This window comes from Exophiala oligosperma, assembly GCF_000835515.1.
Source record: "Exophiala oligosperma strain CBS 72588 unplaced genomic scaffold supercont1.8, whole genome shotgun sequence".
NCBI classification, from domain to species: Eukaryota; Fungi; Ascomycota; class Eurotiomycetes; order Chaetothyriales; family Herpotrichiellaceae; genus Exophiala; species Exophiala oligosperma.
Window position 1 is genome coordinate 850,974 of NW_015622825.1, and position 22,332 is coordinate 873,305.

At 50.6% G+C, this 22,332-nt stretch overlaps 9 protein-coding genes across 10 annotated transcripts; 3 read left to right on the plus strand and 6 right to left on the minus strand.

Annotated features, from left to right (window-relative positions):
* Positions 1 to 706: 706 nt before the first annotated feature.
* Positions 707 to 1,468, minus strand: PV06_08280 (uncharacterized protein; the record flags this gene model as incomplete). The annotated part of the gene is made up of 1 exon (XM_016409598.1): positions 707 to 1,468. The coding sequence occupies one exon, from the start codon at positions 1,466 to 1,468 to the stop codon at positions 707 to 709; it is 762 nt and encodes a 253-aa protein (XP_016259906.1).
* A 552-nt stretch (positions 1,469 to 2,020) lies between these two features.
* PV06_08281 (uncharacterized protein) lies at positions 2,021 to 2,504 on the minus strand (the record flags this gene model as incomplete). Its single annotated transcript, XM_016409599.1, has 2 exons — positions 2,021 to 2,315; positions 2,383 to 2,504. The coding sequence occupies 2 exons, from the start codon at positions 2,502 to 2,504 to the stop codon at positions 2,021 to 2,023; spliced, it is 417 nt and encodes a 138-aa protein (XP_016259907.1).
* Positions 2,505 to 3,256: 752 nt separating this feature from the next.
* On the plus strand, positions 3,257 to 4,474 carry PV06_08282 (uncharacterized protein; the record flags this gene model as incomplete). The annotated part of the gene is made up of 2 exons (XM_016409600.1): positions 3,257 to 3,517; positions 3,587 to 4,474. 2 exons carry the CDS (start codon positions 3,257 to 3,259, stop codon positions 4,472 to 4,474), a joined length of 1,149 nt encoding a protein of 382 aa, XP_016259908.1.
* A 4,208-nt stretch (positions 4,475 to 8,682) lies between these two features.
* On the minus strand, positions 8,683 to 9,678 carry PV06_08283 (uncharacterized protein). The gene has a single exon (XM_016409601.1). The coding sequence runs from the start codon at positions 9,639 to 9,641 to the stop codon at positions 8,751 to 8,753; it is 891 nt and encodes a 296-aa protein (XP_016259909.1). The 5' UTR covers positions 9,642 to 9,678; the 3' UTR covers positions 8,683 to 8,750.
* Positions 9,679 to 10,599: 921 nt separating this feature from the next.
* Positions 10,600 to 11,741, plus strand: PV06_08284 (uncharacterized protein; the record flags this gene model as incomplete). Its single annotated transcript, XM_016409602.1, has 2 exons — positions 10,600 to 11,072; positions 11,134 to 11,741. Exons 1-2 carry the CDS (start codon positions 10,709 to 10,711, stop codon positions 11,739 to 11,741), a joined length of 972 nt encoding a protein of 323 aa, XP_016259910.1. The 5' UTR covers positions 10,600 to 10,708.
* Positions 11,742 to 13,391: 1,650 nt separating this feature from the next.
* Positions 13,392 to 14,328, minus strand: PV06_08285 (the record flags this gene model as incomplete). 2 transcript variants are annotated; one of them, XM_016409604.1, is made up of 2 exons in its annotated part: positions 14,080 to 14,328; positions 13,392 to 14,013 (listed from the first exon to the last, which is right to left on the minus strand). In XM_016409604.1, the coding sequence occupies exons 1-2, from the start codon at positions 14,178 to 14,180 to the stop codon at positions 13,392 to 13,394; spliced, it is 723 nt and encodes a 240-aa protein (XP_016259912.1). In that variant the 5' UTR covers positions 14,181 to 14,328. The 2 variants fall into 2 exon arrangements, with proteins under 2 accessions (XP_016259912.1, XP_016259911.1); XM_016409603.1 differs by having other exon boundaries at positions 13,392 to 14,328.
* Positions 14,329 to 17,804: 3,476 nt separating this feature from the next.
* On the minus strand, positions 17,805 to 20,035 carry PV06_08286 (uncharacterized protein; the record flags this gene model as incomplete). Its single annotated transcript, XM_016409605.1, has 1 exon — positions 17,805 to 20,035. One exon carries the CDS (start codon positions 20,033 to 20,035, stop codon positions 18,404 to 18,406), a length of 1,632 nt encoding a protein of 543 aa, XP_016259913.1. The 3' UTR covers positions 17,805 to 18,403.
* Positions 20,036 to 20,886: 851 nt separating this feature from the next.
* PV06_08287 (uncharacterized protein) lies at positions 20,887 to 21,231 on the plus strand (the record flags this gene model as incomplete). The annotated part of the gene is made up of 1 exon (XM_016409606.1): positions 20,887 to 21,231. The coding sequence occupies one exon, from the start codon at positions 20,887 to 20,889 to the stop codon at positions 21,229 to 21,231; it is 345 nt and encodes a 114-aa protein (XP_016259914.1).
* A 514-nt stretch (positions 21,232 to 21,745) lies between these two features.
* Positions 21,746 to 22,207, minus strand: PV06_08288 (uncharacterized protein; the record flags this gene model as incomplete). The annotated part of the gene is made up of 1 exon (XM_016409607.1): positions 21,746 to 22,207. One exon carries the CDS (start codon positions 22,205 to 22,207, stop codon positions 21,746 to 21,748), a length of 462 nt encoding a protein of 153 aa, XP_016259915.1.
* Between the last annotated feature and the right edge of the window lie 125 nt (positions 22,208 to 22,332).

The following is a 22,332-nucleotide window of genomic DNA, read 5'->3' on the forward strand; positions in this document are numbered from 1 at the left end:
AATCCCCTTGCCATCTCAGGCACCTAACAACTCTCTGTGCTCAAGTACACTTTCTACCATTTCTACCGCCTTTAGGTCTACAATTATCATCATCATCATCATCAATAGCTTATGAAAAGTATTTTTCTGTTTATGTGTGTGTGTGGTGTGCGCGTGTGTGTGCGCCACCACGACTCATGAGAAAAATAGCCGATGATCGTGTCTGAAACTTGGAGGGTCGCGGATTGTCACCGAATCGCTGAGAGCCGACCACTTCGCAGGGAAGCAACATCGAGAGAGCAGAGGTAGGAGCTGTCAAAAAGAAAGTCATTGGCTGGTGTACACCGTAGCACCGCCATCGACTTAGAAATGCCTCACGGGTTGGGAGGGAGACTGGGTTACAATTGGTTGCCTGTGCTGCGACCACACACACCTGCAGCAATTCACACACTTCAATAAACGTTACGTCTTGTTGACTTGCGGGTGCTGTATGGGTAACAGGGGTGTCGCGACCACAGTGGTTGACTGTGTCTGCAATCAATGTGTCACTTGACCCAGGTTTATATTTGGAACGACTCTGAAAAGAGGGACCTTGAAGGGAAGCCTGTTTACCAGGGTGGCCAAGTGAGATTCCGCGACAGCCATATGATCAAGAACATGTTTCCCATTTGCAAACTTGAGCACCAATGAAGAATGAACAACGATGCCTCCATCTAGAATGCAGCTTTCAACGTGACAGACACCTTCGCTTTGCAACGCCTTGCGGTCTTGATGTATATCTCGCTTTGACGCGCTCGCTACTCCTTGTCTTTGCTCCCTTCGTTTCCTGTTCCTTTTGTCGCTTCACTCTTGACAGTTCGTGCGCCTCTCTACCCATCAATCTTGACGGTCTAGATGGCGCTTTGGACTCTTGTAGGCCTTTCATTCTTTCGGCGATTCGAGCGCTGCGACGGGGTTCGAGTGTTGACGTACTTGGACATGGGCGTACCTGCGACCTTCTGTCGTCGTCACTATCCCCTTGCTGAGCTGAAGCGACGACCGGAGCGTGAGATTCGTCAAGTCGTGTTGCGATCGTTACACGTACTCTGGAAGAGCGCGCTCTAGCTTTCAATGATTTTGAGACCTTTGATGAAGCGTCTGGACTGAGGACAGACGGTCCTTGTTGACGTTCTCTTTCCAGGAGCTGAGGCTGCTCTTCCTGCCTAAACGGATCTTCTTTTCCTCCGATGGCATGGAGAGCGACGTCCAGGGTGTTATTAGGTGACAACCCGCATTCGGCCGCGATGGCTGGATGCTGGTCGTCAATCCACCTCAGGAATATTTTCCATCTCTTCACATGGTACTCCGCTCCTCTCAACTTACCCTGTGCTATCTCCATAACCTCCTCAGCTATGTGCAAGTCGTAACCATCTCGGAGCCTTCTCATTTCCTCAGTACCAGATGCCCGCTTTAGATTGTCCCGGGCAGAAGTGACTTCCTGGTGCGCCATCCTCAGTAATGCTGCCTTTCTCTTGGACCTGTTTTGTTTTGCTGCTTGTAACGCCTCCTCAGCTGACTCCAATCTAGATTTTGCCTCCGTTACTTCCTGGCATGAAGCCTAGATATCACTGATTCGGCTATATAGAACCTCAGTGTCTATAATCATATCGCCCAGTCGTGCTTTGGCATCTTCGAATTCCTTCTCCCTAACAAGTTAATTCGCATGTGCCGGCGCAACTCTTTTTTCGGATTTTTTGAGCTTCCGATAGTAAAGTGCCCGAAACTCACTCCAGTCTTCTAGTTGGTTCTGTTGGTGTCGGTCCTCGAGGACTCGAAGGTCATACTTCCATCCCGCATCTGCTTAGCTCTTACCGACGATGTCTTAGTACTCTTGAAACCTGTTTCGTGGGACGTAGTAATTTCTCAACTCGTCTTGCCTGTCCCGGAATCGCCTCCACTCCATGAGTTGAGTAAAAAATAATGTGTAGAAGCCCTCTACTGTCTGCCAAAACCAAATAATGTCCTTATACTGTTCATAATTGTTAGAGTTTTCTACCACGTCTCACCTGAGATCTATAGGATAAGACGGTCGACCTCTGTCGGCCAGTAATTCATGATTGGATTCCAGCTGCTCTTTCCAAGCCCCCGCTTTATCTCTTTCGCTGTCGAGAGACGAACTAGACGGCGAGCGGTGACGGTTGGAGGAAAGGATGGGTGAATCTGTGGTGGGAAGACATCTATATTTGCGGTCAGCGTTATCCTTCTGGGTGAATCGCTTGTACCCTAGTCGTCTGCTAAGTTCACCTGCGTCCACCGCCCGCGACCGATCCCTCTCATCGCGTTCATGAGCGAGTTTTCTAGAACGAACGATTCGTTGTTAATACTGGAATCCAACACGGGAGCATCGAGCAGAGGTATCCTCACCGTAAATGTGCTATGTGTTCCTCAGTCTCGTTCTCTCGGTCTTTGATCTCGAAGAACTGCTCATCTCCAATATCATCGACGGTTAGGCGTAGGAGTTCATCCGCATATACTGTGATTGTCATGATGACGAAGGACTAAGGTCGATAGGGTGGTTCAACATTAAGGGCAAATCATCAAGTCGGGGGTTGTAGATTGATGTAGGTGCAGCTGACCGCAGTTGCAAGGTGTCGAAGTTTGGAGGTGTCGCAGTTTCAAAAGTGTGTGGTGAGCGTGGAAGTGATAGGCTCTTATGTATTTTGAAAATCGGGCACTAAATTTAGGGCCGGCGCTAACCGACGGGATCGTCGATCTGGGGCCGTTAGGCATCCTCCACCGAGGCAGCCAGACTATATAAGCGTAAGAAGCAATGTCGGCTCTAGGTGCCGTTTCTCTTCGTCCTCTACGGAAGATGATGAGACAGAATGGATGATTCAAATATATTCTTGACCCTAACTCCCTTTGACCAATGGGGATTGACGATCGATTCGTTCCGTTTACCACATAACGCAGACCGATATGTGGGGCCTTGCCCTATTAGTCGTGGGACTACGCCCGGCGAATGCGGCGAAGAAGAAGCTCCAGCGAACGAACTGGATTGTTTCCACTGCATCTAACTGAGATTTGACCAGGAGACCAAAGTGAAAGGTCGTGTCACTATGACGGTGAAGCGGAAGATGACCTTCGCAATCACTTCAAATGGATCTTCTTTCGAGGGTATCACACAATCCATGTGAAGATACCACTCCGAAATAAGCGGGCACTGGGCTTTGACGTTCATCTCCCCCAGCACTATGAGACAAAACGGGAAGAATTTAAAACAAAGGTCACAGGATTCATGGCCGGTTCTGCTCCACCACATGAAGTGGCTTTCAAAGAGCTAGGCCTCCGCAGTCAGGGCACCTCGTTCGCGCTGAGTGAATCGCTCAGCCCAAGCAAACGACCAGTTTACTTGAAATGTGAAGAATTGGGACGGGGCGCTTTCGGGCACGTCATAAAGGTCCTAGACGCTACTACCGGATTTGAATACGCTGGAAAGGAGTTTTTCCATTCCAAAGGCTGGGAGCGTGAAATTGAAATCATGCAAAAGCTTCGACACGTATGAGAACAAGATCCTTCTCGATTACTGTTTTTACTGACTCTCTCGAAAGATGACAACATAGTTGAGTTTATCGACTTCAAGTTGCATCCAAAACCACTTATGGTGATGGAATACCTGCCGCTAGGAAACCTAAGCCGGCAAAACTCGATCAGTCCGATTGCGGTGGAAGAATGGGCGGCTCTTCTACACCAGTGCTTGAAAGCTCTTGTATATCTCCCCGCTCGCAACGTAACGCATCGAGATTTGAAACCCGAAAACATCCTCGTGAAATCCAGGACACCGTTCTTGATTCGAGTCGGCGACTTTGGTCTCGCCAAAGAAGATATCGACTTGAGAACACGGTGCGGGAATTACCGATACTCACCCCCTGAAGTTTATTTAAATCGGCCTTATACGAGTGTAGTCGATATATGGCAGTTGGGTGTGATTGCCATGGAAGGCCTCTATGGGCTCCCCAACGGCCCTGGCGACCCCCCACCAAAAGACGTGAAAGAGCGACGCAAAACCCAACCGCAATTTTTTATCTGGTGCTCCAGCATCATCGAGGCAGCCGAGGACTGGGAGTCGGATCCCATGATCGACTTTCTGAAAAGCCACATGCTCAAACTGGAGCCTACAGACCGCCGGTCAGCGGCAGATTGTTTGACCACGGCGCACGAAATCGGCCTGTTCGAAGAGATTGCCCTGCGGACAGGAAACCTCACGCCACGACGGGAACCGGCCCAGGTACCTGATGACATCGATGCAGAAGAGGCGTCGACCATCAAAGAGCCCTTGGAAGAGATTGATGGCACAGCAGCGAGTCACGAGGGGCACGCATCGCAACCATCGCATTCAGGCCCGCGTGTTTCCGAGAATGCCCCGCCTAGCACCGGAGGAAGACTCAGCGACCGCTCTGTGAAACGCAGACGGACCACAAACGATTCCGATCCCAGCCACAGGTTTCCAGGCTGATCGTTCGATCCAGGGGACGCTTTCCCAGATCACACCCAACGAGAGCTCGAAGACATCATTGGATATGGGAGACCGATAGTGCTAGACAGGCCGAACCAATCCAGGGGTCCATTCGAAGCGATGAGTACTGACAATCCTCCTGTCGCACCACCTCGGAAGAAGCATAGGGTAGTTTATCATACAGATCTCGGATATGGGTCGGGTCACTTTACCTGTGCCAATATCCTCAGTGCGGCGAATCTCGACCTCTCCAAAGTTCATTTCCGCTCCCAGACCTGAGCATCTCGCCATTTGACTAGAGTTATGACGAAGCCATCCTGGGCTGTCGCTGTGCAATCACTGAGGTTTGCTGAACGACCTTGAGTAGTGAGTGACCCTGAGTAGTTTCATGTTAACGGAATGCAATCTCTAGGAAATTTGATTGTCAGAGGTCCAAAACGATGTACTGTCGAGTCTAGCCTCGATGACTAGGGAGGCTATTTTCTGTTCATTATACATCATATAGTACTCCGTAGTAGGAGTGAAACTTTTCCTCAAGTTGAGGTTTCTCTCGTCGTGATATGCAGCCCTTGGGAGGCGAATGCTAGGCGTCGTGAGTCGCCTCAAACGAGCGCCTGTGATGTAGGTCCGGGGAGATTTTTGGAAATAGTGTCTAGACGGGGCTGTAAAAGGAGCGGCTTGAGCCTAGTACTAGGTCTCGACTTGTAAAGACCGTTTAGTGATACCTCTCGGGATGTTGGTGTGGAAATGAAAGCTAGGTAGTTAGAAGCCCGTCGGGGCATCGCAGAAGGGAGGGAGGGGGCTGTCGATAAAACCATCGCCGCCATGTCTTGTAATAGCAACTGGTGGAGTGTCGGAAAGGTTTGACTGGATATCAGGTTGGAAAATCACCACGGAGATTGCACCCATGGAGTCGCTGATAACCTAGGTTCCCTGACTCGTGCTCGGTCACTCCGTGACGTCCACAGCCTCGCGCAGCCTTGTGCGTCATGACTTCCGCGGGACGTTGCCCTCAAACACAACAAAGGAAACGTTTCGCCAAAATTCGATTTTGTCACACTTTGCAAGACTCCAAGTACACACGGACGCTCTCTCTCTCTCGACTGACGACGCCAATAGATTGAATTGATGCAGACCTACCTGAACACGAGCGTGTACAAGGCCGGGTTCACATAAAACCAATACGAGTACGACAACAACGTGGTTCCCGCGTTTGCGGCGTGCTGAACAAGCCGGAGAAGATAGTGAAGGAGAATGGCGGTCCATGCGTTCTAGAGCAAGGAGCTTACTGAAGTCGACATCAGGGCGTACGCGACCTCGATGCGGACAATACTCACAATTTCGTTTCGAGGAAGTCAACAGTACGTCGGATATGGAGAACTCGGTACCCGAGGCCAGCAATTACCAGCACATGACTGCATTTTACCATTCGATTGGGTCTCTTTACTCATTACCTACCATACCAGGTTTGATATGACACAGTGCCACTACGTATTGTCATCATCATTTCTATTATTCCGATGCCTGGTAGGGCTGAATGCTCACTGACAGTTCTTAAATGCAAAAATTCGACAACATGAGATCCCTTATGGTCCTCTCACCAGCATCGAGAGGTGAGTAGACCCAAGCGGAAGCATTTACAGTACGTTTGGACTTACAGGACCAGGACTGTATCTGCAGAGGCCGGAAGTCTCGGTTTTGATCGTTGATGAATCAAGGCCGAGTCCGGGAATGTAGACAAAGTGGAAGTATCATGTTGTCTTTGTGGTCTTCGATGCTGCCGGTGGCGTTCGTTCTTCATGTTTTATCCGCGAGTGGTCTTCCAACACCGTTTCTCTCCTTCAGACATGTTCCTATCAACGCCTGAATCTTGCGCAGATGGACAAAGGGCTAAGCCCTCGAAGAAATTTGTCAAGCTATTCGGCGATGATTTCGCGTTTGACAACTGCGTCGGGACTGGAGGACACGGTACCGGGTCGAAACGACCAGTAACAGAACAAGCTAAACGCGAGTTCGGAGACGGCACTGTATGCGAAGCCGAAGCGCAGGGAGTTCAGCAGAGAGTCGTCAAGGAGGGATGAAGAGGTTCTCATGAGATGTCTGTCCAAGGGTTGGTGGGAAAGTTGGCTGGGCATGATTTCCATCATCCAAGGCCTAACAACGCTCGTTGTCGGTGGCGATGTCATTCTTGGTTCCCGGTTGAGGCGAATTCTCTCGCACGATTTTTCTCATGTCATTTTGCCGTTCCCATCGCCACTAAGGACATTGCTCCTGGCGCCGATAATCCCCCTGGTCCGAATGATTCGCCCCAAGAATTGGCTTTCCATACCGTAAGCCTAGCCAGGAGCCCCCTTGGTCCCTGCCGGGCGCTATACGGGGCAGTCATGTCCAAGCGTGCCCGCGGCCCGACTATCCGATCCGTGCACGATCGACGATGCGATTTTAGTGTGAAGCATGGAGTTCGGATATCGGAGATTGTTGTTCGCACATTGCACCGCAGGAATTCTCTCCATCCAGTTGCCTGCACCATCTCTCCACGGTGACCGCCTCGCTTCATATATCCGAAAACCGTCTCTGCTGATCCTTTTCAAGAGGCACTGCCCCTGACCGAGTGGCACGAGTCTGCCTAGACGGCCAGCGAAGAGAGCCACCAAAACTGGTATCGGGCGCTACCGACCCTAACGATCCCGTCATCGCTTTCTTTCTGAACCTGGACAAGATCTAAGCAAAAGGAACTTGGAAGCGGGACACACAGCTGCGGCGAGATTGTCCATCACAATCAGCTGAGGTATCCGCTGGTCGCCGGTGCTCAGATCGACAGCAAGACCAATAGATCGCGCGAGCCAACACACAGTGCAGGGCCTGGTGCCAGCAGTCGAGGTTTCGGTAACAGTGGTCGCGTTTGACATGGCGGAGCTACCGTGGCAGCTCGGGACGTACGTTCTCAGCACCGGCAAGAACGATGAAGCGAAGCTTGCGACGCTGGGGCGATTGCGACAACTAGAAGAGATATATAGCGAAAAGAGGAGAGAGAAAACACGTAGATAACGTGAGACTGACGTATTGATTTTTGCGCGTTAGTTGGACACGACGGTAATGAAAGAAAGGGAGGAAGACCACAGAGAGGACAAGAAAAAGAAGAAGAAGAAAAAGAGGAAGGGAAAAGGAGAAGAGTAACCGACCCCGAAAAAGGAACCAAACCGAAGACGCCTGCGGGGAAAATCGCTTCGCACGGCAACATCGCAGCCTTAGAAGCCAGACCGACTGAACAGACAACACAAAGCGCTCCATCGGCGTTGACGGCAGCACCATTGCCAGAAAACATCAACACCCCTCACCTGACCCCTAGCGATACCTAAAAATAGCGAAAGCAAGGAAGACAGAAGCAAGGAAAGCTAGGCAACAGTGACGAGCAAGGCACACAAGAAGAGAAACCCCGAAAATGACAACCTCGCGAAGACGAGCGATAAGACCTCAAGGCCGACTAAGGCTCAGAAACGAGGAACCTCCCCGGTCGAATGGGAAACCCCAAGGATCAAGTTCAGAATCGGAAGGGAGTCCGAATGGAGACCAATAAGGAAGAAGAGAGAATAGGAGCTCATTCAAGATATCGAGATAAAAGTAGGAAAGCATATTGCGGACGCAATCATGGCCATCAAAGTATAGAAAGGAGAAGACATAACAGTCTACCCAGCCTCGAGAATAACCATGCTCATGACGAACCTGAACTGCACCAAACACTAAGTCCCACTGATAGTCCTTAAGGGTACAACGATACCGATTCTCCTTAGAGATGTCCCGGTCATGGGAGTAGTTAAAGCTACAGCCGATGAAATACAAGCAGAAGCGCAGAAGTTCAGCTTCGGCCTGCGTATCACTAGCGCACAATGTCAAGAGGGTGTAAGGGCAAGACAAAGGTTAGAATGCTTGTCCGAATGAGCGGCGAGGAAAATGCGACCAAAGCTATCAGTTATAAGGGAAAGCTTATAGCTGCCGAGAGGTACTTTAAGATACGACACCCTTGTAATAGACATCAACCACTTTTCAGGATGGGCAGCGCCCAAGAGGACTGAGCGACAGGACCTTCCACCTCATCGTCGGAGGAATTCGCAATGGCCGCAGGTGTACACACAAACACACACACACACACACATAGAAACATTAATCAAATTAATGTAAGATTTCTCTTAGATTACTGAAATCTAATACTAAGCTCTGTATGAACTCACGAAGAGTCGCCTATCAGTTCCGATCTATCTTCTTCTCTTGTGATGAATTAAGCCGTCGGTTGAAAGAGAGTCCAATCAAGTAGTAGTGGTTGGGTGGTTGGAGAGTTCGAGAGAAGACGGTCCAGTCGGATAGGAGGGAAAGGCTCAGGTGTCGCCGAAGGCGGATATATAACATGTCGCTTCCCAACCTGCTTCACCTCATTCGTTTCGACGTCAAGTTGCCACGTCTCCCAAAAGATGTTTGAGATTTCCCCAACCCACTGACGACCCTGATAGAAAATCGGGCCATATCCTTCACCGTGACATTCCATTGCCTCGAACATCCGAGGTTCTTTCCAATCTTGTAAGTCGATTCCCTCCTCATTCGATATCGGGCATCGATACTTTGGAGTCTCGACGATTTTCACCAGAGCACATTGAATCATCTCGGAAGCTTTCCCCTTCAACAGCAATTCTACATCACTCTTCAACTTCTCGTAATTCTCAGAAAAGCCAACATCGAGAGCCCACTTGATCTTCCAATTTTTTCTCGAATCCTTTTCGAAGATTGCCAGATCAGGTATCTTCTCCGATCCCATATATTGTCCTTCATCGCAACTGACTAGACCGGTAGTTCTGACCCTAACAGGAGCCGTGAGAGAAATGCTTCGATTTAGATTTTGAGCGAGAAATTCGACCACAGCCTCATGTACGTCGGATGGAGGCCCCTTGATGGTAAGAATTGACTTCGATGTGTCGTATGAGCATTCAAAAAAGTACCTATCCTCTTTCAGATTGAATTCATCATGGAGCTTGTACCAATCTTCAAGGGGAATCTCGAATTCTCTTTCTTCATCGGTGGCTAGAATAGGTTTGCGCCTATTGGCCTTGAAATCTCGAATGAGGGTCTTGACTTGGTCAATGGCGTTCGAGGAGGGCGGTGCTAGCAATGGTGGCATGGTTGTCGAAGTGGCTTCTTTTGGCAAGGGCTTGATCTTCTTCTGCAGAGTCTTGGAGGAAATAGGAAGATGGGATGACAGAGATCGAGAGAGACAGGATTTGGTAGACGTGGAGGAGAGGGTGCTATATATATTTGTAGGGCCATGGAGTGGAGGGCCGAAGCTTGAGCCACGTGATGATGCTGGAGTATAGAAGCCGCCATTGTCGCCGCGTTCGTCGCCTCGGAATGAGTCCATCGGGCTGGTATGTCAATGGAATGGATATTTGAAGGGAGAGAAAATGAAAGGAGACCGCACACAGCCATAACCGCACGCGGCCAGGGAGCAAACAAAGGACTTGGACCGCAAGCGTCCATCCCGTGATTAGACAAGGCACGTGACTCCGACAACCGCTGGCTCTGAAGTAGCACACACTCATCCTGCTCGTGCCACGAGATAACTAGGATGAGTGATATGGTATGATCAATCAAATGTCAAGATTGCCGAGTCAGTGACTTGGCGGATGGTGATGGCAGGGAGACACTATCCGTTCTACTGCTGGTGGGAGGGAATTATAGGTTTGCTGGTCACGGGGAGAATCTCCCTCCGATCTCCGAGCTTCATACTCCGGTTGCTTCACACTAAAATCACACTTGTACGTCGATCGCGGATCGGATATCTGGCCGCGGGGACGCTTACACATAGTGGCCCGTGTACAGTAGAGTCCTGGGTGGGACCAAAGGGGGCCCTTGGCTAGGCTCTATACAGTAGAAGCTAAACTGTCTGTCCGGGGGGGCCGGGTCACGTGAGGTCACATGGTCCCAGCGACACTTTACGCCCGTCACCAGAAAAAGCATTGGGTATTGTTGGTCAGAACCTGTGAAGCCTAATTGTTCACATAGCCTGTCCGATGATGGAGTGAACCTTCAACGAGGAAACTTTCGGCTTCCATTCACTGTGAGCGTCGACTACAGAAGGCCAAGTCTTTCCCCATCCCATCTTCCCATTCCATCTTCCCATTCCATCTCCTCATCACATCTCCTCATTCCATCTCTCATCCCTCTGGATTCCGACGTCGTGCTTGCAGAATGGCATCAACAGACTTCGATTCAGCTCAAGCCTGGGAGGTACTTCTTGATATCGCCAAAAAAATGGATCAGAGTAAGAGACTGGAAACTGTACAGATTCGACGCATCACGGATGCGGCGGCCATATTGAAGAGCGCCCAAAGCACTCAAAGGCGCCGGAGGTACAAATCATTCCTCCACGGGGTTCTCACCCGCGCAGGTCCCGGGGCGGTTCTCCTTTGCGCCTCCGCGTTCGGTCAGATCCGCATGACGGAACTGAGAGATTGTGAACGAGACGATCTCCGCAATCACATTCGGGCCGGGGAGATTCCTTCCGGCATCAACGATTTGGCGATCCGGTGCGGCATACCGCGCTCGGTGGATGGTATGGCTCTTCCCCAGTTCCCCGTCGACTTTTTTACTGCCTTATTCACCACCGGAAGCAGATCTGAGACATTCACTCGGTGCCCAAGATTCTTCTGTCCGTTCGCCGTCGGATGGACAGTCACACGGCTCCATCTCGACCGACCCCGACCTTCCGAGTGCGGCGCAACAGCGGGTGGTCGAAAATGCCAAAATCCACGGGGTCGCCAAGGTCTTCGGCGACGACCTGTGTGGCGCCGTCAGGAGGGTCGAGGAGGGTTCGAGGGCCGCCGTGACCATGGCTTTCCCGCTCTGGGGCGGCCCGGTCCAATGCCTCATGAGCCTGGACATCTGCGAGCCGCACGTGGAACGACTCGCCATGGCACTGTTCGGGGCGAAGGTGAAGTGGGTCGGACAGGTACTGCACGTCGTCCTCGAACAAGGCACGACGTTGATCACACCCAACTCCGAAGCCACCTTGAAAGGGATCGGTGACGAGAGAATCGCTCGGGTTTTGGGGACCGAAATCTACGGCGCCATCAGGGAATGCCCCGTCCACGTGAGAGAAATCGCCGAAGGGAAGCGTGCCACGGAATGTGTCTCGATGATATTCACCAAAGGGGGCGCCTTCATCAATTTGTCCCTGGGACTTGAGCGTAGTCTTCAGCTACAGAATAAGATGTACATGTAAATGTTCAATCCATACCCACTCTGCTCGACCTTCTCTGTCCTTCCTTCCACTTTCCATTGGTGAGCGTACGGTTGGGTGCCACTAAATGCCTTTTTCCTTTCCCGTTCGGCATCCATTTCGGCGGCTTTGTCCGTCGTCGCCCGCCGTCGTCGATCTCGTAGACGGTGACGTTGCATCCCTTCCAGTATATCTCCTGACCCTTGCCTTCAATCATTTTGACCGTATTCCCGGCGCACCTCTGTAAGATCCATCGACGAACCGAGCTCGTGAGGTTCAAAGGGCTAGAAGAATCAAGTCGAGCCTCAAACGCAGCTGAACCGGTTTACCATCAGAACTTTTGTCCAAACACCCGACGGCCGGGACTGCCCCCATCCCGCTCGTGCAATTTGTCGAGATTTTAGGGCTTTTCCAAAAAAGGATGGGCCGAAGGGCCTTGCTGTTTTCGAATTGCTTCGAGAGGGACTTGTCGATAATAAGGGTCGTTCGGGCTTTCCGGGCGCGGATGCGCCGTCGAGGAACGGAGGGGTCTGCAACAGGACGTTTGCATGTCGGGTGTGAGCAATTTTGCTACTGCTTCAAGGCACCGTGAGCGAACGAAATGTGGCAAGCGTCGCCAGTGTTACAAAACCGGATCGTCACCGTCGATTGGGAACGAACGATTCGCAAATGAAACTGCGCCGGTGACTCTGAATATCAACAGCGGGGGATTATTGGTCCCGTGACTCGCCTAGCTTCGTTGGCTATGACAGTAGCAACAACACTAATCCCCCTCGCACATTACCATTTTAGCCCAAGGGACGGAGTATAAACACTAGTGTTAGCTGCGCCCAGGGCCTCCCCGCCATTCTCTGCTAGTCCCCGTGTGAAGCCTTGGCATCATGTGACCACGGTTTCTTTGGTTTTATGTACGTACTTTACCTAGTTCTCTCCTCTCAGACAAATAGCCATTCCACCACGTTACACACCCGATTCCTTTTGATTGCTCTCGGCCAGCAAATGGTGAACCCCACCTGGTTGCCATCACTTCTCTTGATTTGTCTGTGAGACTATTGCCGCGAGTGAAGCTGGTTTCGCTGGGGAGACCGCGCAGCCGTTTGCGGAACGTTTCCTGCGTGTTGGCGACCCAAAGCCCCAGAACCCCGGACAAGTAAGTCGGTGCTTTCGCAGTCAGAATCAGATTGGCAACACCTCTTCGAACAAGATCACACCCTTCTCGATTTCGGCTTTGAACCCTTGCTACAAAATTCCTACACAGCTGGCAGAGTGCCTGCGCCCCTTCATACGTGCCTTTCGGACTCGGAAAAGAAACATCTTGCTACTTGCTGGACAATAGGTGGCACTCAACTGAACAGTTTGAAAGAGAAGGAGCATATCTGAGTGGGCTCACATTGCGAGACAAAGTGTTAAACGGAGCGTAACCTCCGTGATAATATGATTGTCAGGGGTCCAATATGATGTATCGTCGAGTCTGGCCTCGATGTCTGTGAGACTGCTCTCTACCTATTTTTACACGGTGTCCGTAAAAAGGAGCGTAAATCCTCAGTCTAGATGAGGCATTTCTCGCCGCGGCACGAGACCTCGGGGTGATGAATGCTAGGCGTGGTGAGATGCCTCAATCAAGCGCCCGTAAAATAGGTCTGAGAAGTATTTTTACAATGAGCGCCTAGACTGGGCTACAAAAAGAGCAACTGAGAGTAGCATTGAGTCTGGGCTTGGAAAGACAGGTTGGCGAAGTACTCCGCGGAGAAGGCCTCTGAGCGTCAGAAAAAACGACCGACGATCACCAACTTCCTGCCATTCTTCATAGATGTCAAACGAACAACGTTGACCAGTTGTGATCTCAAACATTACTGCCCCAAATTGTCCAATGTCGGTCAGAATAGAAAACCCATATTTGTAGCAGCCTTTGAGGTCCCATTCGGGGTGCATTAGAGAAGATTCAGAGAAGTCAATGAGCTTATCATCATACACGATATTATCCAGCCGGAGGTCACAGAGAATGACACCTTTAGTATGTGCGAAGGCCATGGCACGCGCTAACTGAATGAACCAGGAGAGCTGGACAGTTCTTTCTGGCCTGAAGTCGCTCAAGTACTGCCGCAGGTCGCCATTCATCAACGGCATCTGGATCGAGGGTTCTTCGGAATCGACGTTGTAGCAGCGGATGATCCCAGGACGGTCGCCTAGCCTTTTGTAGATGGCTTTCTCGTGCCTGAAAGACGTGACGGCAACGGCGAGCTCGTTGTAGCTGTCTTCATTATGGTTCAATATTCTGTCATGAACAGGCACTCCATCAATTTCGACCAACTTCGATATCCGTGGAATTTTAAAAGCGTACCCTCCTCGATTAACGACAATTCCTGCACCACCCACTCCAATAACCTCTTCTTTCACAATTCTGCCGTCCAGATACACAAAGTTTGCGATGTCCGGTGTCATGGATAGTTTGGGACGTCTAGGTGCGTTGTTAGGTTCGTTGGTGAAGCGAGTGAGGACAAATTCAGCTTCGTCTCGTCTGTTAGTTCCAGCAAAGTGAAGGCCGCAGGCTGGGGGACCAGTGGCAAAAACTTCGATCACACAATGATTGTTTAGAGAGGACTTTGAACATAAATGCATTGAGAGGTTTAGCTGAGTTATTGAATGTTGCTGCTTAACGATAAGCCCCTTGGCGCAGTCCAGATTTCCTTATTTATATTAGCGTAAATACGAAACAGTACAAGGGATTTTTGGTAGCTCCTCCTTGCCTCGCTTTTACTCGTATCTTTACTCATCCACATCACCTTGCGACTCTTCTATGGTTCCCAGAGATTGAAAAAAGGACAACACCTGTTGCAACAGGTGATTAACACGTTCAACTTCAAGTTTATCGAAGCGATGTTAGCCAAGGCTGCTGGGTCTTCCCCTCAGCCTCGAACCCCTGAGGTCTGTCTACATCCTTTGTCTGCAAATACTGTATATATAAACCAGGTCAACCACATGTCACATTCGGAGGCGGATCCCCCTTCTCATACGAGGAGAGCAAGCCTTTGTGGCAGACAGAGACTACTTGTTCGAGCCTGAAGTTACGTCTAAAAACGGTTTAAGGCTACGATGCGGAAGATTCTTTTCGCGTAGCAGCCCGCAAGGACGATGCTCTTGATACATACACATCAGAACCAAGTCAACGATCAAAGACGAGCCGAGAACTCGATTTAGCCTAGGCGCCGATGGCTTAACCGAGCGAGCGGACAACAGTGCTCCCGAAAAAGGTAACTCTTTGGGGATTGGAACTCTCTCCCGCGATCACAGCATTCGGTCTGGTCTTGGACGAGTATCAAGACTTAATCCAGCCAAGCGGTGATTGACATTCCTGAGGATGAATGGCTCCCTGTCCCAGTCAAAGGGATTCCTATCCACTGCCCCTGCAATCGGACATCGCTGCACTTGTTCGGGGCTGCAGATATATCACCGTCATGGACGCAACCTCCTTCTTCTACCAATGGAGAGTGAAGCGATCAGACAGATGCAAACTCATAGTCTTCTCACATCACTGGCAAGATCATCTCAACATAGCCGTTATGGGGTACAAAAGCTCAGTCCAATACGTCCAACAACAGACGTATCAATCTGTTGTGAGATCATTGGGAATACACAAAGGCCTACAAAGATGATGTTGTCATCTTTTCGAAGACAGTTGAAGAACATCAAGCACACTTGCGTGATGTGTTCGAACTGTTCCGGCCGAAAGGGATTCGGCCGGCTCCAAAAAAGCCTTCATCGGATTCCTCTCGGTGCAACTACTCGGGCAGCGCACTGAGGAGTCATGGTGTATCACGCAGCTAATGTGAAACTTGCCATACAATCATCCTTGAAGACTTCATCCGTGGACAAGTTGAATCCGCGACTGATTTGGGCCTCTCAATATCTGCTTTAATTCATGTGCGAGGAATTCGAAATCCATTGGAAACTTGGTAAAACCCACGTGGTACCGCATGCGCTCCCCAGGCTGCCAAACGATCAAGAGCCTCCTTCCGAGACGGAAGATGCCGTACTGAATTCTCATGACGCACTGGTACAGATGACTGATGACTTTTATCGTCGATGCTGGGACGGATATCAAAAGGAACCCGCAAGGGCACGAATCGCACCGAGTGTCGACAAAGACAGCCAGGGGTATCCTGATAGAACCGGCTTCATACGAGATGGTGGTCTGATATACCAGGAACAGGAGACCAGAAAACGACTCTGCATACCATTGTCAATACCAAAAGAAAATTTTCATCAAGTTCATGACGCAGCTGCGCATGCCGGGTTTCACCGTGCCTTCGAGCGTATCAATGAACCATTGTTTATCCGTAATTGCGCCAAACAACGGAGAATATACATCAGGACATATTCAACTTGGGAAAAGCGGCAAACACTGAGACATAAACCACACGGACAGATGGTACAATTGACAACACCACTCGTTCCCTTTCATGCCATTACAATGGATTTGGCGACGGCACTACCAGCTCAATATGGCAAAGACACGTTACTTACTGGGACGGATAAGTTTACCAAAATAGTCGCATTGATTCCAGGAGCCGAAACCTGGAATGCGGAGCGATGGGGAGAAGTGTTTGTTTCTCTTCTGTTTCGCAATTGGGTACTGCAAACAAGCATCATATCGGACAAAGACCCCAGGATCCTTGGAGACTTCTGGGAAGGAGCCTTTAGACAGCAGGGAATGTATTTTCTGACGAGCTTTCGTGTATTGCCCGCAGACGGACAGCCAGAACTCAACTTTGACGAAATACAGAGTGATGTCGATTGGCATTAGAACTGCGAAACCACTAACGCAAACGAATCGGAAGCCGAGTTGCTTCATCACGGCCTTTGAGAATGTCGAGGATCAGGGGAAACTACGACCATGGGATAGCAGCGAAGACATGATGAAGATAAAGGAATTAGGACGAATCTATGAATGGCTGGCGCGGAATGCGAAAGAGGTCCAATCATGACATACTTTCGAATTGGGCACTCAAGTCCTTGCGATGCATTTCTACGTATCGTTGGGCAGACAGCGCAATTGTAACGCTCAGCAGCAGAAGCCGAGGAACGCCTGAACGAATGCATGGGAACGCTTACTACGTGTCTACTACGAAGGAGAGTTGCACAGCAATATGGCACGCATCTGAGGGTCTCTTTGAGATTACAAAGGGTTCACTCGTTTGGCTGCTGAACCGACAGGGTGTTGCCAGGCGACAAGGTGGAGATGGATGAAATAATCGCGGACTGTCTCGACAAGGGAGTCGGAAAGCAATTTGAGATGCGAATTCGAGACCAGTGACAGCGGACCTTACTTCCTCCGATCCAACAAGGTCAATCAGGACGAATCGGCACCAACACGACACACCGGGCAAAGGAGACGATCAACTCGTTCCCCGAAGACAACTTGTCAGCCCCGAGACGGGAACAGACGATGCAAATTGAGGAGACCTTACGGAAAAGACAGCATCGAGCTTTTCCGAAAACCCGGGGCAACCTGGACCTGCGGAGGACATCTCATTTCCTCTTCTCTCATAGAGAGGTAGACAAATCGATCATTTCCACACTGAACCTCTCCTTACAGTCCGATGCTGTGACAATGAGTGTGCGGTAAAGATCTAACTACTCGATTGACCCCGGCGCCCTGTAGATGCCGTGGAGGCCCGTACAGAAGTCGGGGAACGACGTGAACTAAGCGACGAATACTGACAGAAGGTTGCGAGCGAACGAGAATGTTGACAGAGGTCACAGAAGCGCTGCGAGCGTCGCAGTGTAAGTCTTGAAAGGAGTCTCTACCTGTAAGGAGCATCAACGAGTTCGAGGTGGTTGTTGTTGTTGTTGTCGAGAATATGGACATGTCCTGAGTGCAGCTGATACTTCCCTGTCTACTGCTGTTGTACTTCGTGATATGGTTTAATAATTGTAACCTGAGATTTGTGACATATTCAAGTAAAATGGGGACTATTGCTTGACCGTAAAAGTAGAAGAAGAAGAAGAAGAAGAAGAAGAAGAAGAAGAGAACTTGTTGGCCGTAGAAGGGAGTGTAGAGCCTGTCTTAAAGAGAGTCTTAGTTACTGATGAGAGGATTACTACTAGTCATGGCTGAGAGACGACAGAAGGAGAGTACCTTGGCCGCTGGTATGAGTTGGTGCCGCGGAGGTGGCATCAAGCTAACTACTTTCTTTGTGGCCAAAGCATCCAAAATGGCTCCTCTCGCGGACATCAGTCATCCCAAAGCCGGTGACGCGGAATGCACAAAGAAAAGAAAGAGTGTCGTCGATAGGAAAATCTTCGGCCTTTGCCCTCATCCCCACGGTACAATTTTGCGTCCATGTTCGCTTCTCCTGGTCATGAAAAGGAATGTGTCTCTTTCTCTGAAGCCAAACTCAATGTCGAGTGCGCCGTGAAAGTCCCCATCCGTCATCACCTTTGTTGTAAACCAGTTCCATCAATCGAGTAGTCATAAGTCTTGATGTATGCTTCCCCCGTGTTCTCGGTAATATAGTTCCTCTTGACTACGTTTTGCTCCTCCGTCGTCGACGTCCTAACAGCTTCATTGATCATGTCAGATGGGACGGCCAGTGGTTCAATGACACCGTCGTTGGTTTCGGACTCCTGTTCCTCCTTTCGTTCGTGGCCGTCGTCCCGTGGCCTCAGGTGCTTTTTTCCTTTTTTTGCGCGTGATCATCATTCGTGGCAGGTGGGTTCTTCTCCAGCCAGTCGTGAATGTCGTGGACGGCCCTCTCCGGTTCATACCTGTGTGACAAGAGAAATCCCTGGATCGAAGCGAGGTTGTAAGCCTTGGCCGGAACCTGCTGGGCGAATCGATCCGCCAAGGACCGAAGTTCCGAGTCGACCGTCGTATGAGGCTCTCGTGGCGACAAGGTTGAAGCTTCGTTCGATCGGTGTGGCTGCTCGACCGAATCAGAGGTCTTGGGATCGACGGCTGGAAAGATGTCACTGAGCTTCTTGGGACGAGGAGCAGAAGCGTCCGTTTCCGAGCTATACATGCGGATGAACAGGTCTTTGATCTGTTGCTTGGCGGCCAGTCCGAACTCAACCGACACATCCACCCTGCCCGGACGAATGAGCGCAGGAGGGAGCCTGTCCAGGTGGTTGGTCGTTAGGATGAAGACACAACCTTCCGGAGACGCCACTCCGTCGATTGCATTGAGGAGGCAAGAAAAGCTGATGGGTTGTCTCGGTCGCACCGTGCTGCCCGTCTCCGGTGGCGCTGGTTGAGGGTTCGATTCAGTCAGACCGGCGGAATCAATGTCCTCCAGGAGGACCATGGACCGATAAGGGAGATGCGATATCAAGACCATCAGTCGTTCTTCGGTCAGATCAGGATCGCTCAGAGATAGACAATAGATGCCCACGCCGAATAACCCTGCCAGGGAGAATGCGAAGCTCGTCTTGCCACAACCTGGAGGACCCTGAAACAAGTATCCTCGACGATAGATAATGCCCCGTTTTGAGTACCACTGATTGGTGGAAGGGAGCATGAAGCCATTCATGTCGTCTACGATGCTTTCCTTTAGGCCGTGATCGAGCTCAACCGTTGAAATGGGTCGTGACGGCCGTGTAGCAATGTACCGCCACCTGCAAGCGCTCGGATCATCCTGCACAGGCCGATAGATCAGTGTGCGTGATAGGTACGTTGACAGGTCTTCCTCGCGAATCTCCTCCATCAGAGATTTCAGTGGGTTCATGGATGGCCAAAAGACAGTGACCATCAGTTCTCTCAGTATTTGCGGAGACTTGAAGCCCTGGCAAGGAGTTTCAATTAGATCGATGCGATAGAGATACCCTTTGTGGTGGAAGATTCCTGAGGAATTTGGCAGGTATCGAAACGGTGCCTTACTGAGCCATTCTTGGTAATTGAAGATGCTGTCACTTTGGGTGGTGTCGGCCTCGACCAATTCTATGGACTGCGTTCCACTTGACAACGAAGCCGTTCGAGTATGCTGTGCCCATTGTTGTTTTTGAAGCCAGTCCACGATCGCTTCATACATGGGATCGCCTTCGTCAATAACAACTCTTGAGCAGATCAGACTGGCCAATGCCTCCAAAAAAGGCAGGACAGCCTTTTGAACGCCAAACTGTATTCCTGCCACCAGCGCAAAGCCAAAAATAACGATGGAGATGTTGACACCAATGACCTTGGCAACATGTTCGAGGATCGAGTAGCCAGGAATTATGGCATTGAGAACGGACGGCGGCAGCTGTTGGAAGGCCCCTGTCATCGACCCGGTCAGGTGGGTTCTGGTGGCATTCGAAGACATCGTGGGAGAATCAGATGAAGAATTTGTAACACTGTTGTTCGGATAGTCTGTGAGTGGAGGAGTGAGGGCGATCAGGGGGCGGACGCGTCTTATATTGTAGCCTCTTCGGTGAGCTCACGGCGAGGCACACACTCATGTGGAGCAATTTCGGGCATCGAACCTCTACTATCATCAGTGCGCCTGACTGCAGTGAGTTCTTACTCTTGGTACGTGGGCCTGTCATAAGCCCGGGAGGTTTTGTGACTCACCTTTCAGCCTCATTTTGATGTTGAAATTTCAATCTTGACTGGAGGACCTTGCTGGTGACATCTACACCGGTCACATCGGCCAGGGTTCTTGACTTGAGAAACCAGCCTCACTGTTGGGCCGGATCAACGGACCCGCAGTCAGAAGGGCCAGACCGCTTTTTTGACATGGGATGGGAGCTAGGCAATCCACTAAATGCAGTATCTCGCAAGAAACTAACATGAGGGTGCATCCGATGAGCTCGACTGCATTGCCCGTTGTGTCTGATTGATGCCCATATTGCCGCGATTAGCCGTGTCAATGGTAATTGCGAAGCAAGAAATCGTGGGTTCGTCGACGCCTTCTGGAATATAAACAGCTGACGTTCTTAATAGGTTGATTTTGCTGGATAGTTAGCTAGTACTTCGAGACGATACTTACAGAGAAGGACCGCCAACAATCGAGAAGATCTAGGGAGAATCGTCAAATTGAGGGTGTTTCGCTACCGTGTCATTTGAAGCCCGTCATTCAAGCCAGGTGATACTAGGAATGACAATCATTAATCTAAAATGAGGCATGTAAATAACCGAATCTCTTACTCCTTTTTCACTCCCTTTCGTCTCATCATGTGCTACCCATGCATACCGAAGAAGGCACACGTGAACAATCGCAGCCTTCCGTCAACTGCTACTCTAGAGAGATGGGATTGTATCAACGTGTACGCCCTCGATGAGCGACGAGTGGTGAAGAGATGCGAGGGCGACAATGACACCGAGATTCGTGCGGAGTGGGAAGTTTCTGACCTCCTGGGCCGCCACCACGACATTGCGGAATTTCTGGGCGCCCTGGACGACGGTTCCATCGTCCTCGAGCGCGGACAGGTACTTCGAGATCGACTCTCCGAGCAGACGAGCGCCTGTACGCGAGCGGCCAATTTCCGGACGTGGAGGATCTGCCCATGGGATCCTTGATGCTGGACTGTTGGCGTGGGAAGTTCAAGTCCATGCGTGATGTTGTCGAGGGGATTGAAATGCTCAGGCAGTCCACCACCAGGCCACGGCATGTCATGAGCCGGTGGAGAATCATGACCGTGCAATGCCGTCCGAAGCGGCGGCTAGGAGCCAACAAAGATGGGCCCTGAGCGAGAGTCACAAGCAGAAGGTCCGTCGAGGGCGTGGGAGAAACCAGTTGATTCTGGAGTACATGGTACACGATCTTCCACGGGTCTAGGCGTCGTAGAGTCATCAGTGATATATACTTGTAGTTCGGTGAAGAAGACCCCTTGGCCTGAAGCCTGGTTGCATTGCAATGCACAGATCTCGAGCATACCCCCCTACGGTGGTCGATGGTGCCTGTGGCGAGCCTGTCTCATATCCCACGACATGTTCGCAGAGTCGACTGGATCCGTTCTCGACCTTTGTTTCCATCCTCTTACTCCGATTTCAAACCTCACAGACTTAGGATGCTGATTTTTCAAAGTGATCTCTATCCTGCGAAGGAGAAGAGGAAAGGAGGGTGTTTTATTGATTCTTTGTGTAGATACAAGCAGTAATCGCTCGCATCATGAAAATCAAGCCGCTTTTCTCGGTTGCGCAGAGGGATTGGCGATCGGTAAAATAAAAAAGACATTCTCGACGAGGCCATGACACCCCTTGACCGTCTTGCTTTGCTTGAATTGGCCGCCTGGCTCATGATCTGCCTCTCCAGAGGGGACAACTTATCAATCGCCTCCTGAGCCGCAAGAAGTTCCTTCAGTTTCCGCTTGTTTTTCTCCGTCTGATCCGCCGACGGCACAGTATCTTTTGCAAGGGCGATCATGATGGTCCCGCTGTCCGGTCGGTCTCCCCACGTCGGAACATTCTCCAGCGACCTGCGATTGTGCTGGTAGTAGCTGAGGATGGAAGCAAAGCTCTCACGAGCTTTTCCGTCTTTTCCGTTGTCGCTCATGATGCAGTCACTAGTTCGAAAAGTCAACAGCTTGATAAAACAGAAGGGAATCGGTCCCCGATAATACCTCCTGCAAAGCCATCTGTTGATCACGTCCGGGAATTTGGGTGGAGAAATTGATGTCT